Source organism: Vidua macroura, chromosome 5 (assembly GCF_024509145.1).
Source record: "Vidua macroura isolate BioBank_ID:100142 chromosome 5, ASM2450914v1, whole genome shotgun sequence".
In the NCBI taxonomy this organism is placed as follows: domain Eukaryota; kingdom Metazoa; phylum Chordata; class Aves; order Passeriformes; family Viduidae; genus Vidua; species Vidua macroura.
This window is the reverse complement of record NC_071575.1, coordinates 24,745,554-24,763,869: the sequence shown is the minus strand read 5'-3', so window position 1 is coordinate 24,763,869 and position 18,316 is coordinate 24,745,554. Positions and strand designations below refer to the sequence as shown.

Here is an 18,316-nt window from a genome sequence, read left to right as displayed (position 1 = left end):
AGGACAGGGGGAACACTTCCTGGCAGGAACTTCTCATACCCTTGATGTGTTTACATAAGAGAACCATCATCACAGCTGAGATTGTAGGTAGAAGACAAATTTTGTCTCAATAACCACTGTTGCTGAAGGAGTACAGCAGATTTTGGATTTCTCCCAAGCTACCATATGGTGATCTCCAACCTTGCTGAGCCTCTTTATGAACAGTCGAAGTTTAAACTGCTCATAGTAAACCTCCCAGCCCTCCTGCCTGTTCCAGTTCTGTAATTATGCACTAACAGTAACTCAGCTGTTCCACTGCTATTTCTGCTCCCTGATTTGTGCATCTTTTCCTCTCTTCAGCCTCACTCAGCTCAGTTAATGGCTGGTCAGCCACTGACAGCTCTCACTTGCTGCATCATACTGAAATCAGGCTGCATATTTTAAAAGTTGGGGATTATTCCTTCACATCTTTCCATATATATTTTTGAGTTTTAAACAGGATATCCTGGAATAGCAAAGTTACATTTTACAGTAAGTAAACTATACTTACTGTACAGTAGTAAGTACTATACCGTACTTACTTACCATTTGCAAAAGTAGAGTAATAAAAAGCAGTCCTCATCCAAAACACTCATGCATGGAACTCCATTATTTAGTTTCCTTTTCTCTCTTTTTATTTTCATATCAATACTTAGTCTTCAAAAACGGGTTTGGACAAAGTGCCTTGGTAAAAAGCCCTGGAATTTCTAGTGCATTCTCTCAAGCTGTGTAAGAGCCTGAGCAATATAAGAAGCAAGCTTAGCAGCTGATGTGGCTACCTGAAAAGTGCCACAGTTGGGATGCCAAGGGTTTGCAATCAGAAGGCAAAACAACCAAAAGCTATTGCTAAACTCCAAGGCAAGACCAGAAGTCTGCCTTGGTCTGGTAGAGAACAGTGTTCAATAGGTGCTGCTGCTGATGTCATTGTTTTTGTGTGATCAGCTTTTTGAGTTTATCATCATTAGGAGCTTGCCCATATACAAATTTGTCTACAATTCACAGTGAGATGTTTTCCATAGAAGTTTACAACTTCTACAGGAAGAACAGAGAATTTAACCTGCATAGGCCCTAAAGAAAAACACAACTCAAATTCAGTTGAAGGCCCACTAATATTTCCCAAAGGCCCTGCAGCTTTTACTTTCCACAAAGCAGTATACCTGCTTAATTTTCTAACCAACAAGCCTCCTGTTCCCCAAGTCTGAATATTTTTCTCTAGCACTAAAATAGGAACTGATTAAAATCACTGGACAAGCTAGATTAAATCTGGAAGTCCTCAGTTTATGTGTAGCTCTATATGTTGCATTGACACCAGCCTAAAAACTCCACCAAACCACCATTGATGCAAATGCCTGCTACAAGACAGAATCCATTACTGCATTTGTGAAGTTTGATAATAAAAATTAATTGAACCCCTGACAAGGGACATCTAAAAGTTAACAAATGCCTAAAAGTATGCCTCTACCAAGACTTCTGGTTGATCTGAATTTTCAGAGGAAGTTGGTAGCTGCACACAAATATCACAGCAAACCTCCCTGTTACACCTGACATAAGATTGTTAAAGGCATATGGGTGAACTGGAACAATTTAAGCAGCCATCATGAAAAACTTAAGCTTTTGCTCAGGCAGACAACAGTTCCTCACCAGGCACTGGATGTTCTGCTCACAATCCTCAGAAATGAATGCTAGCAAAGGAGTGCTTTACACAACCACAATGAAGTAAGGCAACACTGCAGAAATGGAAGTGACTATATCTACACCACAACAGTAAGATTCGTGATTTTGTTTTGGAAAAAGTCAATGGCTTTATAAAAACACTCCAGTTAATGATCACAAAATCAGGGATTTTAGCAGTGACAGGATCAAACAGCCATGTTTCATTTCAGTACTGCTAAAACATGTAAACATTGAGCTATTCATCCATATGAGCTGCATCACTCTGCTTTTATCTGTCATCCATTGGAAAATGGGGGAGAGGAGTAGGAGAAGAGACTATAAAAGTTCCTAGTATTCACCAACACCATGCAATGAATTTTACAGAGTTATCTCACACCAACTGAAGCGTGACAAATTCATCTGATCGTTTCTACTGTTCTATGATGCAACAAATCTCAAGGCAGATTAAAGCTTTTGCTTTCAGGGTTAGTTTTTATCCCAGTCAAGTGTATCAATATTAAGAGTCTGACGATACCTGCTAATTAGCTTTCTTCCACCCACAACTCACAGTCCACTTACTCCCTGAGCAACAGACCCCATGCCCATGGCTACTCAGATATGAATGATGAAACCACAGGAAGTCATGTAGCAGTTAATACAACTGAAAAAAATGACCCATATGACTTGGTTTCCAACTTGCTGTGAGAGATTCTCCCATGCACTCAGCTTTTAAAAGCTTCTTACTAGCTTTGTGATTTCTCTGCTAAATAATAATCCTCATAAGACATCACAGAAAACATAAGGCAATTTAAAAATAACTTCTGAATATTGAAATGTTAAGCACATAGGAATAGTACTTATGTTTTCCTATCTTAACTTGGAAAACAGATCATTGCCTCTCTTCATTATTATCATTGTCATCATTTTGATGTTTCGTTAGAGACTGGATGAATTAAACACATTCAAAACATAAATTTATTATATGACTAGAGCTTTCAAAAGCCAATCTTCCAAACTAGGAGATTATACTCTAACTAAGCACTCACTAAGTTTAAAATTTGCTGCAGATTTGGAGCCCATACAGTAAAGTTCTACTCAACAGTATGTTACTTAACTAATATATTTTATTTAAATATTTAATTAGAAAGTAAAACGTGCAATAGTGTCAAGTGCAGGTAAAGCTCACCTATTCTGAAATGATTTGCCAGCGACATTGTCTCTATATGAATCAAACATAACATGATACTGGTCTCTACTCCACTCCAAGACAACCTACAAAGGAAAAAAAAACAAAACCACTTGATGTCACCACCTGTTAGACACTTAATTTTCACCTTTTGAAATGTTTAACCACAACCAATTTCATTCATATCAATCTATGCATTCATGAACAACTGAGCAGACCACAATCCCAACTAAATTATGACACTGAGGCAGCAATCAGACCCAGAACTGAAGAGCATACTTAATTTAAACAAACTTTGCTTTTCTCTGCAACAAAAGGATTACATTACTTATGTACACTCTTTTTAAGCTACTTTTTTATTTAGGTCACCTTCCCCTTGTTTCTTAGCATTTAAAAATTCAGGAATGTTTTCCCAAAACTGAGACCTAAATCAAATACACTTTGATACAAGCAGGAAAGCCCTAACACACACACACCCCTGCACAATTTTGTTCATCTTTTTCAATCTTCATACAGGATACACTGGAAGTACACACACCTCCAAAATCTGAGCTTTGCAAACAAACAGCCACGAAAAAAACCCACAGTTTTTCAACAATAAAAGTGGTAACTATGGCCATAACAAAGAAGTCCAAGTATTTTGAGATAGAAGAAATATAAAACATATACATTCTCCCCTGAGATAAACTTGATATGACATCTTTTACAGTGGAAGTCCAGCCTTGAAAACTACAGTGGCATTTTGTGCTCTTTTAGAGTTGAAGGCACGGTGGCTGAATTTACTGGGATAAGTACATATTTTTATGTACTGGAGAGTGAAAAAACCCCAAAACAAACAAATGAAAAGAACAAAACAAAAAGAAAGAAAACCAGAAAAGCATAGTACTTCTAGTACTTACTTTACACCACTCTCCCTAGATTTATGTGTTATTATCGCTTATTTCTTGCATTGTGGGAACCATGAAATATACCATTTCTCTAAGGTCACTTTCAAAACCATAAACAAACCATCCTCCCTCTTAAGAGGTTACACATCCCTCTACCCTCATTGCCACTATAGCAAATTAAAGCCTTCCCTAGAGCAGGGAAGCTCCATCATGTGCCTGGGTGACAAGAGCCCACACGCAATTCCTGCCAGAGCTGAACACAGTCTCTTTGTTACCAAGATCACATCAGCACACTCCATTCCCCTCACACAAAGGACACATATTGCCCAGGTAGGCATAAAAATCTCCTCCATGAAATACCAAGGTCAGGAATTGTCATAAAAATGTACACTATTACACTTTCTTAATGCACAAGTCATTAAGTCCTTCTGCCAAATGCCAGGTATAATATAGTACACATTGGAAGTTCATATCCAGCTGGAAACATTTGCTCCTACTGATAATGACATACTGACACGTTGTGACTGATCTGTGTCTAGAAGAAATACAGAAGTATTTCAGTAAGATTATATTATATGAAGAATATGTCTCTGCAGAAGAACAATATTAACCATTCCAGCCTTTTTCTTTGTCTTTTGTGTAACTATAGCCAAAAAAAAGAGGACAGATCTCTTAGGAACACATAAGAAACATGGTTAAAAAGTCTTCCTACCCAATACATTTTTTCCCTGCAACTGTTTCCTCCTAACACATTATGTATGCATCATGCAATAATGCCTAGAGGCTGTTTTACTTTAACTTTACATACTGGAATTACAAAACCACCAGGGGAACATTAAAAAGCAAGGGGAGAAACACCGCCTGTTAGGAGATACTGTATCAGACATGATAACAGTGTCTCTGGCATGTGTAAAAGGCTATAAAGCCCTTTACAAAGCACAGCCACCTACGGAAGGATGGCCAAGAAGGGTATATAATCAAACTGCCCTAATACTTCAAGCTCACCTTACAAACAGGGAACAGCACTGACTTAGGCCTGGCTGCCCTGTATGTTTTTGCAGAAAAATCTCTCACTTATGTTCACTGCCCTAACATTTCACTGAGCTCAAGGTTTTCCTTCAAATGAAGCTAATTTTCACCTTCTGGCTGTGAGAACATCATTACCAATCTCAAATTATTGGACCTAACCATCCATTTTTACTCCACCACTAATACTGGTATTAGCATGAACCTAAAAAATCAGACCTAATTTTGCCTACTAGAACACAAAAAAAAAAAAAAAAAAAAAAAGCTGGCTCTGGGGGTGGGGAAAAGCAGAACTGCAAATGCTGTTCAGACACCAGGGTCTGATAAGCACTGCCTTATGCTGCTTTTTATTGCTTGAGTTTCCTGCAGATGGCTAAAAGTGGTTAAACTGTTAATTTCTAGAAAGATTTCTTGGTTTCATTTTCCGAACAGCTTTACAGTTTTTTATTAGTTGCTGCCTTGCAGATTCTGTACTGAAGAAGAGAAGCATTTCCATTCCCACAATAGCTGTCAGAAGAGGTCTAACAGTGTTCATTTCCACAAGCCTTGTCTCTCCTAAGTCACTGAACTACCACTATTTACAAAATACAAAGACAAAGAGCAAGGTGCATGCAAACATCTCTCCCCAGGCTTATTTATCACCCTTGGAAGGAAAGAAAAAAAATTGCAGGTGTTTAATTGGTGTTTTTCAGCTGTTTAAAAAAAATATACTGGTCACTTTTCTTTTTTCTTCATTTATATTTTAGAAAATCTACTCCTACATGTATCTTCCAGTTCTTTTGCTCACTCTCTAAATTGTATCTAAGCTTTCCAAGTAGCTTTTAAAGGGCTGGAAGCAGTAAACTAAGATTTAGCAGGAAAATCTGAGCAGTGATTTTGACTGATTCTTACAAAAATCAGCCATAACTTGGACAACTGAAATATTTTTTAAAACCTTCAGAGTTCTATGATATCCTAAAGTTGTGTTTTAAGTCCTCATTCTGAAGAAATGCAAAACTATGTCAGTTTCACAGCAGCATGAAAACTACATCAATTCATGTTGATACTCATGAACAAATAGGTGACCCATGAGTACTTTACAATTACTTAATTTGCTGATGCCTTTGAAGTGTTTCAGGAACTTGTGGTCTGCACAAGACAGCAGAGATTAGTACTTTATGTAAAGATGTATTAGTACACAAAATAAAGTTTTGATTGTGGTACATGCAAGAGTTTCCAATAATACTCTTTATGGTTCTTTTTTTTTTTTTTCCTGTATCTGAAAGAGCTCATCAAATTAAAACAGAGAAGGAAAGGAAAAAAAAAAAATTAAAGCCTAGGAATCATGAAATTCCAGTCTGTTTGTATTGAATATTGCCATCCTTTCAGACTGACAAAAATACTTGATTTCCCTGATTCCTCACTACATTAACAAACACTGTGCTGAAGTAGGATTCATTTTCTTCTCTCCAGATCTGTTCAGTGATGACTTACCAAATCGACGGGACAATGTGAAATGAAGATTTAAACATTCAACACATCTGTGTAAAATCGTATCTAGAAGAAGTACAACTACATCGCAGCATTTACAAAACAATGCGAGCGAACTAAGTAACAAGGAGCGAGCAAAGCAGACTCTGCTGTGCAGCTTGGAGGGAAGATACATTTAACTCCTTAAACCCCGGAGAGGGGAGAGATTCTGTCACTCCCAGTCGACACTCGAAGGTGACATACAGCACAGGCTTTTTAAGACTCAAACAAAAACACAGCGCTAACAAGTCACCTGATGGGGGAAGTGGAAAAGAATTGCACAAGAGCAGCGAGCAGCAGCTGCCCGAGCATGCAGGGCTGTGCCACCTGTGAGAGCCCAGCTCACCCCCGAGGGGACACCCGGCGCGCTGCCACCGGCGGCGCTCCCCGCAGCCCAACAGGTGCGGCCAGGGCGGCGCGGGAAGCGGCCGTGGGCTGCGGGATGCGGGCAGAGCCAGCCTGTCCCCGCGGGCACGGCGGCCCTGCGGCGGCGCCGCTCGGCACGAACGGAGCACACGGCGCCGCGATGGGCGGGACCTGTCAGCCGCAAGGCGCCCGGAGAGGGACCTCGCTGCTTGCGGGACAACGCAGCTGCCCGGCTCCCCCGAGGAAAAACAGCCCCAAATCCCCCCGGGGCCGTGCAGCCGCGGGGCTGCGCCTGTCTCGCCGGCACCGCTCGGCTCGGCACGGAGGGAGGGAGGCAGGCAGGGCAAGGGGGACAGCCACGCCGCGCCGGCGCGGCGCCGTACTGACCTCCCCGAACTGCAGGGCGGAGACGATCATGAGGACGAGGCCCCCGAGGCAGAGGCAGGGCCCATACCTGTGCGACAGGCAGGTATAGGTCTGGCGCTGCAGGAGCTTTAGCAGCATGGCCCGCCGGCGGCCGCCGCCCCGCACGGCCCGGCCCGGCCCCACTCCCCGCGCTGCCTGCGCCGGGCGGGGCCGCCGGCCCAGCGCCTGCCCCGCTTCCGGCAGCGCCCGGCGCCGCCTGGCGGTGGCGGAAGGGCCGCGCTGAGGGAGCGGCGCTGCCGGCCCTCACGGAGGCGGCGACTTGGCTGTTCCATCGCTGAGGGCTTGCGGACATCACGCTGATACAGCCGAGCTGCGTGCTGAGATTTAATTTATGCAGTCTTTGCGTGTTGTGGCGCAGAAATGAAGTGCGGGGATGGGTTTGTGGAATGAGAATCAGCAGATTCCCATTTAGAGAGGGTTACTGATGGATTTCTTCAAGAACACCTCTTGAAGAAAAAACATAAGAAACTAATTAGCGATCAGTAGCTGACAGCTACTCTCTGACAGCTGACAGTCTGGATCCTGCCATGAAGTCCAGCCACCTGCATAGGACGGACGCTGTTGTCATTGCTGCTGTCAAGCATTGATCGGGCAGAGGCACTGCTGGTGGCCAGAGCAGAGTGACGGGGTGTCAGAGGCCTGCAAGAGGCCAAGCATTGTAGCACCCATCTCTGTAGTCTGTGCCTTCATCAAAAGGCCTTCTATGTATTTCTTAAAACTCCCTGTAGTGACTTTTTAGAGTCACAAACATCGTCCATCGTATATTTCCTGTGGGAAGCAACAATGCCTGAGCCTTTCCAGAACTTTGTCCCAGTATATTTACACAGTGGTGGTCCGAGAGGACTACACATAGTTTAAGAATGTCCAAGAGGGCTCTCTGGCACATCTCTCCCAAGCCACTGAGCCCTTCTCCTATTTACTTTTTAGTGTCACAGCATTTGTCTTTCATCAGGGTGAGAGAAAAGCTGATGACCTTAGAAACAATTGGATGGGTGAAGGGATGGGTGTTCACGTCTTTGAAATGGGGCTTAATGTCCCTCCTGACTTAGGGCAGGTTTGCTGCAGAGCACAGACAACTTGGCTCCTGGAACAGACAAGGGTCTGCAAGAGCCTGAGTTTCTGAACTTTGGGATAAAATAGTAGGTTTAAGGTGGGATATGTGGTAGGTGGTTCTGGAAGGCTGTACCTTCCCTGTACCTCAGCCAGTCGGGAGAGGAAGAGGGGAACACACGGCCGGGAGTTTAGGATAAAAGGAGGCTGCGCCCTCCGAAACCTCAAGAGAGCAAACAAACCCCGCGGGTGTGTGCCCCCGTGGGGCCGTGCCCTTTATTAAAATAAAGTTGCAGGACTCTTTGTTTCCTTTTTGGACATAAGCCATTTGTGGATTTTCCTGACAATGGGCCATGGGACAGGATGGCGAATTCACCAGGGGTTACCTGAAGAGCCTCAGAACCCACCTCATAGTGCTGTGTTCTTCCTCCTTATGGTGTGTTATCAGCCTGACAATACTTATTTGGCCCTTCGTGATAACCCAGCCTTCCAGTCTTGGTACACAGAAGACTCTGGCTAAACTTTTCTCTCCTTCATATGTTCTCACCCATGTGCTGAAGTATTATCCTTGGGGAATATAATCTTTGCATATTCCCTCGCCTGCCCCTCCTGCTCAAGCACTGTGCTATTATTATTAAACTATTATTACTCAGCTATTATTACTGCCTAGCAGCACCTCTTTACCACTGCCTACAGCACTGTGCCAGCAGTGATGACTTGGTATTCTGAGTCAGCAGACTGAGGTTTTCATTGAGAACTGAGGTATAGCACATATGCAGATTATGAGAAAAAACCCTATTTATGGTCAATAAAGTCTATTTCTGGTCAACAATCCAGTGTAAATGCAGAAATGAAACTGAATGTGCTGAAAAGATGAGGCTGAGAGATATATCACCAATGTAAAGCAAAAAACCAGTCAGGGGAAGTTGAATTACTTCAAGACCTGGATTAATAATTAGTAGAAAATGTGAGATGATGCATTTATACAGACTAATAAATACTTCCATATGATACCAATGTGATAAAGCCATTAAAATTCACATAATCTTTAAATTATTGTATAAAGTGTCAGAAAGTATACCATTAGACACAGAGATATAAAAAGGTGCTGAGCAAATTGTGATGGCACCAAATCTGTCCTTTCTTGTAGAATACTTAGATTCAATGAATATATGTTTAAACTGAAATAGGTGCATGAAAAGGAACAACCAGATCCTTCTTTCTAAAAAGACACTAAAAGGTTTTGACTTGTTCACATCACAGAAATGGAGATCAGAAACCTACTTAAACTAAATGCAATACTGTCACAAGGTTAAAACAAAACACAGGAAAACCCAAAGCAAACAAAACAAAACACAAAAAGGAGACAAAAAACATGTTCTGGAATATACTTCAAACAGGAATAGCAAGAATACCTATCAAACCTTGAGAGACAGCCTAACCAGCTTGTGACAGGCACAGAGCTCTTCACTCCAGATGTTCCCCTATTTTCCATTTTGCCATGGACTCATGGACTCTCCCCATCTCCAGTCCATCAAAGTTTTAATTATTCCAGATGAATGAGGTTGTTTGGTCTGGAGAAGAGGAGGCTCAATGACCTCATTGCTCTCTACAGTCATCTGAAAGGATGTTGTAGTGAGTTAGGAGTTGACCTCTTCTGCCGTGTTTCAAGTGAAAGGATGAGAGGAAATGGCCTCAAGTTGTGCCGGGGGAGGTTTAGATTAGGCATTAGGGAAAAAAAAAGTCACTGAATGACTGGTCAGGCACTGGAATAAGTAGCACAGAGAGGTGTTAGGGTCACCAAGACTTTGTCTCTGGAAGTGTTTAAGAGGCATCTGGATGTGGCACTTGGGGATGCATTTTAGGGGTGGTTATAGTGGGCTGATGGTTGAACTACATGATCTTTAACATCTCTTCCAACCTTTATGATTCTGTGATCCTGTGAAAAGCATGGAATAGGGATGAAAACAAGGCCACCCTCAGCTAATTAATGGCAAGCTATTAAGGAACACCTATAAGATGCAGGCTCAAACACCATTTGAGACAATCTGTCAAAATTGCTGGGATTATTCTAAGTCTGTCACTAGAAATTATTTCCAAGCTTAAAACCAGAAACCAGATCAAGGGCCTTGTATCCCTTTGCAGCTGTCTTTGTGGGCATGTGTCTGAAAGGAGCAGGGCTTAGGCCAAATTCTTCTGTTTTCACATTTTATCTAGCACACTGCTTGTGCAGTTCTCCAGGTGAGAACTTTATAATTGCATCCAAGAATGGAATACTTGACTTTCTCCATTTCTCTCAGTCACTGGAGATGCAAATGAACACAGGTATTCTGCTAGGAGCAATAAATTCCACTAGATGGCAGGATATGTAAAAAATAGGTGCTGCCATTATAATCCAACATATACTTAAGGGCCTTGCCAAATCGTTATCCATGTAAACCACTGGGCTCTTGGCATGACCTGCTTGACTGTTCTTGTATTTGTGTTGACTCAAAGGTGCATGTAGCAGCACTTAACACAAAGGCATGCCTCCTGTGTATTATGATGTAATCTAAATAAGCAGTCAAATAGTTATAAACACACTTGATCTTGATTTTCTGCAAGTTGCCTTCACCAATATTTTTTCGCTCTTAGAAAGCTGAATTTTTAATGTTTTTCTTACTGAAATTAAATGTTTCAAAGAAGCTACTTTGAAAAGGAAAGTAATATTTACTTTCTTTCAACAGGAATAGAGATTCTGTAATCCTCAAAATCTTGAGGAAGGCAGAATTTCTTACTGGACATAGTAAACTTGTCCAGTAGTAGCTCTTTCCAGGTGTTTCATGTTCTCATGTGCTGGGAAAGGAGAACAGTAAGAGCTAAACACCCGTAGAAACAGTGTAATTATCTTTGGTTGAGACAAAAGACCAGAAATAATCAACCAAGCATGTCAAGCTTTTCTGTTAGCCAAGAATATTATTCACTGGACATTTCATGAATCTTGTTCTAAAGAAAAGAGAATTAACATCAACATAGGTTTCTAGTATTCGTCTCTGTATGATCTCTTTAATAAACATGAATTAAACTTGTAGCACTTCTATGAGGCAAAAATTACTGACCACGAAGGTAAAGACAAAATTCAGCAAGTTTGATGCCTGTTCCACTTGAAGTGTGAATTTTCACAATACAGGAGATAACTCATAATACTCTGAAGGCCCAGCAGTTCACTCTTAGGCGTTTTGGTTTCATTTGTGAGTGCTCTAAACTTCTGAGCATTCAGAGGTGTCTTAAGTCAGGCAAGTAAAAGTTCAGAATAGAGGGGTAGTGGGACTTGCCTGTGGAGAATTTGTCACTGCTTTGAAGAGCTGAATAAGTACTCTCTATGGAAAGGAACTGAGAGATAATAGGGCCTTCTAGGACTTCTTTCCCTGCCACTCCACACTCCCAAAAAACTATAATATCTATGCTTCTGAAATTTAAAGCAGTAGCCTTAGGCATACTGGAATTAATAGCTTGGTATAGCACTGTGAATTTGGTAGTACCACGATCCATCAAATACAATAATTAAAGCATATTAGTCACTCAGAACATAAAAGAGTAAAAGACAGTGGCTGAGCAGTGTTCTATCCTTCAACACATAATTTCATTTTGACTTACCATTTATAGAGCTTTTAGGCTTTGGTGAGACTCAATGCCAGTGACATTACCTCTGAAATAGAGATTGAATATAAGTGATCAGTTTCTGAGAGACACTGGTAGGCCTTGCTGCTGTGTCTTGTAATGGATTATCTCTTAATCAGTCTAAAGTAATTTTAAACTCATGAGCAAATGCATTCTAATTATATGCAGCTAGTGGGAGTTTTCACTTAGTACTGCTGCAAAAGTGGCGATTTTAAAACTGTGCTCAGTATTTCAGTACTTTTGAAAACCCTCAGATGTTCAGCTCCCAACCCTCTGGACACATATGCAAGAAACATTTATCACTTTTTACTTGAAAATTCTCTTCATAGAATACATAGAATATAGAATTTTTTTTTTTTTTTTTTTTGCTTCATATCCATTTCTCTACTGTACCCATGTCTCTACTGGAAAAAAAAAAATATTTCTGAAGCACCAGTCAGTTCCTACCCTTTCCAGTCCTTTTTATTTGTGCAGATACTGGAAAGAATATTTAAAATAATCTGAATAGCATGGCTGGTAAAAATGAGGTATAACTAAAGAGAAAACAGTAGTATCTCAGAAACAGATGAAAAAGCTGTGCCTAGAGAGCAAAGGACTGGAAAAATGCCATGTGAAAAATCTCTGAAAATGAGCATCTAGATGAAGTTGAGGCAGCATGTGCACCTGGCAGCAAAATCAGATTTTCTAAGCATAATATTCGCCAGCATTTTACTCTGAAAGATCTGTTATTTCCTGCACACTTCAAACTAAAATAATAAATGCTTGCAGAAAAACCAGAAGAAACCTTTTGAAACTCTGCAAAATCTGGCATTTGCTCTCGGTTTTGGTTGGTTTGGGGCTTTTGTTGTTTTCGTTGGGGTGTTAGGTTTTTTGTCCTTGGTTTTCTTTATAGCAATCCCTTGCTTTTTAAAGAGATACGCTTTTAGCAATGGTAAAATAAAATTTAAATAGACAATGGTTTTCAAACCAAATCATATCTGTATGTCTGTTTCCAAAGTCCCTAATGAAGTGGATGAAATATCCTGGAAAGTCTTCCCAGGCTGTAATTTAATGTTTTATGTATATTAGCAAATATATGAATGTAACCTTGTTTTATAAATACTAAATTTCATCATTCTTTTTGAAAATATACACTCAGAGTTCATTATCCTTGATATTTAACTATCATTTTAACTAGAGTAGAACAGAATAAGGTAGAATAGAATTTCTCACAGTGGTCTGCTTCTATGAAATGTTTGATTATTCTAAAGGTAAAAAAGTTATTATTTTTTACTTTAACACTGGAAACACAGAGCCTTTAGTATACTGGTGAAATTGTTACATTATAGTGATGGAATTTGTTTCTTTTGTTAATCCTGCCAGGTTGTAATGGCACAGAGAACAGACTGTATAGATTTGATGGTTGAAATGGGCAGGGTACTCTTTTAAATCCACTCAGCAGCACACAGCAGAAAATAGTGGAGGTGCATTTAATGATTTACATGAAGATTTTAATGATTTTAATGATGGTCAGTAGGATTTTGTGGCTGTATCAAATAACATGTGATTTTTTTTTTTACATTGCAGTAGTGAGATGGAGACTCAGAACATTAGAAGAGCATCTAATTTTGGTTAGTTAGCTCTCCATCATTTGGTATGGATCACAGTATCAGATAGAAGGATTGAATAGTTAAAGGACCTCTTTAGGATGAAAATTTTCCTTTGATGCTTGAAAATATACTTTTATGTTTAAAAATGCTTAAGAGACTACATAGAGAGTAGAGTGGGAATTATCACTACAATACTTTTTTGAAAAGCCATACTAGCTGTTCTTCATATCTATTTTATTTCAGATCACAGAGACATAGAATTGTTTAGGCTGGAAAATACCTCTAAGACCATCGAGCCCAGCCATGAACTGCTGCTTAAGAGTGCGAAGGAGCTGGTACAGACTAGACACAGGTATAGTTCATGATCTTCCCTTTGGGACTCCCAAGCTGCACCAACTGTTCCTCAATCCAAAGTTCCTCAAACAAATAAGAAGCAGCGATGCTCCACAGGTTATCGCAGTGCTCATTGCCAGCTACAAAGGTGAGCATTTGTTTATGCCTCAAGATACTGTTTTCACAGCATTTTTACTGAACAAGAACAATCCTTCTGCCTTTTTTCATGTTATTTGTGGTCATTAACAGATTTGCTATGCAGCACGAACCTTTGATATTGAAGAACTATGAAGGACATGGACAAGAAAGGATGGAAAGAACAGTTTGTTAAAACTGAAAAGACAAAATTGGACACAATATTTAGGTTTTGTAAAACTACAATTTACTAGGTATGTCTGTTTGTTACGTATATATCAGCTGGAATCAAGCAGTTTCAACATAAACAGATTTCACAATATTCCCCTGAAGCACACGTAGCAGCTCCCTCTGGCCCTGTTAGACCTTGGTGTCACCTGTGGTCAGACACAGAAAAAGGAAACTCATGAAAAAAGCAAACAGTAATTCAGCTAGCAATGTGAAAAGCATGATATACAGGAAGAAATAATCGAGTGCCCTATATTTAACAATATGATGTACTAAAGGTAGACAAACCAACACCCCTAAATTGTGCTGGAGAATCAATATTAACATAGAAATAGAATCTGATTTTTCAGGAATGAGTACTCCCCATTCCCAGGAGGTCTTGTGTTGGATGTAGCTACATCATTAGCCACTTTTGATGTGGAGAAAAAAAGATATTTTTGACACATGTTCCTAGGATTGATCAAATTCTCTCTGTTTAGAGTCTGATTTCATTAATCCCTTTGCATTCTAATTTGACTCAGGTCATGAATTTCATTACTTTCTCCTAATCTTCAGCAAGCAACTTACTGCCAGCTAAGAAAACTGCAAAGGTATTTCTTTCAGATGACAAGGCCACATAAAAAGCTCCCATTTCACTTTGAATAATTTACTTTTCACTAAAAATGTGCTTCTACAAAAATGTACTGCCAAAATTCTCAAAATATCAGAGCCAAATTCTCCTACTAACTGCTTCAGCATGTTCACTACCTTATTTTTGAGTGAAGGACAACAAAGCCACTGGAGAATGGTTCATCTGTAGCTAAACAGTCTCTCTCTTGCTCTTTGTAGCCCTTGTCAGTCTACAGCTTATGCATTCTGGAAACAAAGATTTTTCCCAACAAACATTTTATTTGAAAAAAACATGACTCAAGAAGTAACTGAAAATACAGAGTGTAATAGTAAAAAAATACATGTTTGAGAGCTAATCTTCTCTAGAAATTCTGGAATAAACCTTTTCACATGTCGTCATTATTGCAAGATATTAATCTGTCCTGCACCAGAGGAAACTTCTATTAATTTTTGGTTTGTGTTTTTGTTTTTGTTTTTGGTTTTTTTGGGTTTTTTTTTGGTTTTTTTTTTTGTTTTTTTGTTTTTGTTTTTGTTTTGTTTGTTTTTTGGTGGGGGTGTGTGTGTGTGTGTGTGTGTGTGTGTTTTGTGGGTTTTGTGGGTTTTTTTGGTTGTTGTTGGTTGGTTGGTTTTGGGTTTTGGTGGGTTTTTTTTGGTTGGTTGGTTGTTTTTTTGGTTTTTTGGGTTTTTTTGGTTGGTTGGTTGGTTGGTTGTTTATTGGTTTTGTTTGGTTTTAAGGTTTGTTTTTGTTTTTATTTTGTTGTTTTGTTGTTTATGTTGGGTTTTGTTTCTGAGGTTTTTTTGTTTGGTTTCGTTTGGGTTGGATTTTTTTGAAAGATGAAATTACACAATTTCAACCCAGCAGTTACTTCTCTTCATTCTTAAGGAATTTGTCACTTTTTGACTTGTCCAATCTTTTTGACAGCTGAGACATTTTTTATCTGAATTTTGGTTAGACATTTAGATATAATCTAGCTATCTATAGAGGGAATCCAAAACAAATGGAGCAAAATAAACCATCTCTTAAACAGTAACACCTGAAAACTGCCTTATAACTAAATCACATTAACTTTTAGAAATATTATCATCAAATGCTTCACAGCATAAGGCCTCACAGATGTTGTGGGTTGTTACTATTGTTACTCCAAACTTCCTGTCAGAAGTGAGAATAGTTTACACATGCTTTTATTACTGAGAGAAGGTTACAGATACTGGCACTCAACCAAAGAGGAAAGGAAGAGATACCACAAACCATCTTGAACTCTTCACACAGTAATCTGAAGAAGTTACAGGTAGTGTATTTGATTCCTTCTGTAATGCATTTCTGGGGCAACCTGTGTTAATAAACCAGTTATTAACCAGTTGTTAATAAAAGAATTTAGGCATTACATTCACAAATTAAGACTGCTTTTTTCCCTAGTGCTTGTGTGTACACAAGCAACAGATCTCAAGAAGTAGCTGAACTACATCTCTCTTGCTCTCATTCCAAAGTTTTACTGCTTAACATAGGCAGTTAAGCAGTAAAAGTTTCTTGTCTCACTTGTTCTTCCATCCTTCCGTCTTCTAGCAGGTTCTTTACCGAATCAGGGAAGTAAATGCTACTGTAACTATTCTATACAGGTTCAATGTAAAAAACATGCAGAGATATTAAAAACCAGTATGTTTGGGGAAGGAGATTATTCTAACTGGGTCTTTCATGTTACAGGTAATACCATAATGAATGAGTTTGGAAAATACAAATATTATAAAGAATACTCATATATAATAAATCTAAAATCCATGGAAACCATATTTTGAGTAAAGCAGGAGAAAAGAGGACATGCAAATGCCAACGGCATAGGCTATTTTAGATTTCTTCCATTATTATTTCCTTACCTTCATATATTTTCAAATCACTGACATGGATGTGTTATTATTTGCACACCTTGACATATTTATTTTTCTAATAATTCTAATTTGAAGTAGTCTGATCATTTTGTTAAATCACAGAATTATAGAATAACAGAAGGGTTTGGTTCAGAAAGAACCATAAAGATGTCCTAGTTTCAACCCCACTCCCATGGGCAGGGACACTTTCCATTAGATGAGATTTCTCAAAGCCCCATCCAGGCTGGCCTTTAACAGGGCATCCACGATTTCTCTGGCCAACCTGTCACAGTGTCTCATCAGCCTCAGAACAGAGAATTCTTTCCTAATAAGTAATCTAAACCTACCCTCCTTTGTTTAAAGCCATTTCCCCTTGTGCTGTCACTACAGATCTCAGTAAAGTGTCTCTAGTTGTCCTTCTTCTAAGCCCCATTTAAATAATGAAAAGATGCAATGTGTTATCCCTGGAGCAAAATAAATTAAAATACATAGACTTTCTTTGAAATATCACACTAGTGTTCTCAAGTCCAGTAAATAAAATTACTCCTCCCATGTTTGTGAGTAACCTGTATTTGTTACTCTGTGCAGCTTCTAATGATCTTTAAAGAACATGCTTCTGATAAAAAATTATTAAAGATCACTACTCAAATTCTACAATAAAATTATAAAGAAAATGAAACATAACGTGAGCTGCAATAAATGTTTGCATAACAATGAGAGTCTTTGCTAGTGATCACCAAACAGTCAATTGCCACCTGCTTGAGCCAAACGTGTCCATTTCTTTCACTCCAAACAGTGTTCAGGCACTTCAAAAAGTCATGTGAATAATGTAAATACTCAACTCACACTTTAGAGTAATTTATTTTCTACTTACAAAACTAAAGTAGTACAAGGAACTTGCAGAACTGTGGATGGAACATTTTTCCAACAATGTGACTTAAATGTTGATGCAGTAAAATAAAGTGAATTCCATCCTCTTTTTGCAAAGAGACCAAACCAAAATATTAAATGACTGATATACTAAAAATTAAAATTCTACTGCTATAAATAGAATTACCATCAATATGTTTCTGCTGTTCATTTATTTACCAAAGAGATTGGATTTATTTCCTGTATTGTAATTCTTTAACTTTCTGTTTCAAGATGAAAAAAAGCCCAAGATACCTGATATTGAGGCATATTTAAACAGAATTTTTTAAACCAGCATATTAAGACAGCTCAAATATTAGTTCCCTTCCATTATTTTTGCACCTTTAACATAAACAGAAATAAACCTGTTCTTCCAGTCAGAAGTTTCTGTCACTTTAATTTACTAGGTGGCAGATTAGCTGTGGAAATGTGAAGTATGGATTTGTGGCATGGTGTAAACTATTGCACTCAATTTATATGTTAAGAGCAAGAGCAACCTGCTACTGCCAAGAAGAAGGTTGTCAACTATCTCCAGTCTTAGTGGTAGAATAATTTTTTTTATTATTTTTCTGTACTTGCATTAAGGTATACTGTCCCTAGCCCTTTTATTTAATTTCTATCTGTTCCTAATACCTTCAAAGGCATGGTAAGTACTCACCTTGTGTGCATCCAGGGAAATGTGCACTGAAGGCAAGACCCTCAATACATTCTTGGGGAGAGAGGCGGAGTATGCACACACATGTCATTGTAGCAGAATGGTGACCTTGCGTTTAGATATTGGTTTGGAAGGCTGATAGCTACAAACCATCAAAGGAAACAGAAACATCTTTGACAGATTGTCCACGGCTTCATGTTAAACCAAAGTGAAA

At 39.2% G+C, this 18,316-nt stretch overlaps 1 protein-coding gene across 3 annotated transcripts in view; it reads right to left on the bottom strand.

The window, feature by feature from the left end:
• The window catches only part of GNPTAB (N-acetylglucosamine-1-phosphate transferase subunits alpha and beta), a 37,989-nt gene extending 30,808 nt beyond the window's left edge, over positions 1 to 7,181 (bottom strand). For all 3 annotated transcript variants that reach the window (XM_053977252.1, XM_053977253.1, XM_053977254.1), the window contains exons 1-2: positions 7,033 to 7,181; positions 2,858 to 2,943 (exon numbers count right to left, since the gene is read on the bottom strand). In XM_053977252.1, coding sequence (XP_053833227.1) covers positions 2,858 to 2,943; positions 7,033 to 7,149 — 203 coding nt within the window. In that variant the 5' untranslated portion in view covers positions 7,150 to 7,181. The remainder of the gene's footprint in view (positions 1 to 2,857; positions 2,944 to 7,032) is intronic.
• Between the last annotated feature and the right edge of the window lie 11,135 nt (positions 7,182 to 18,316).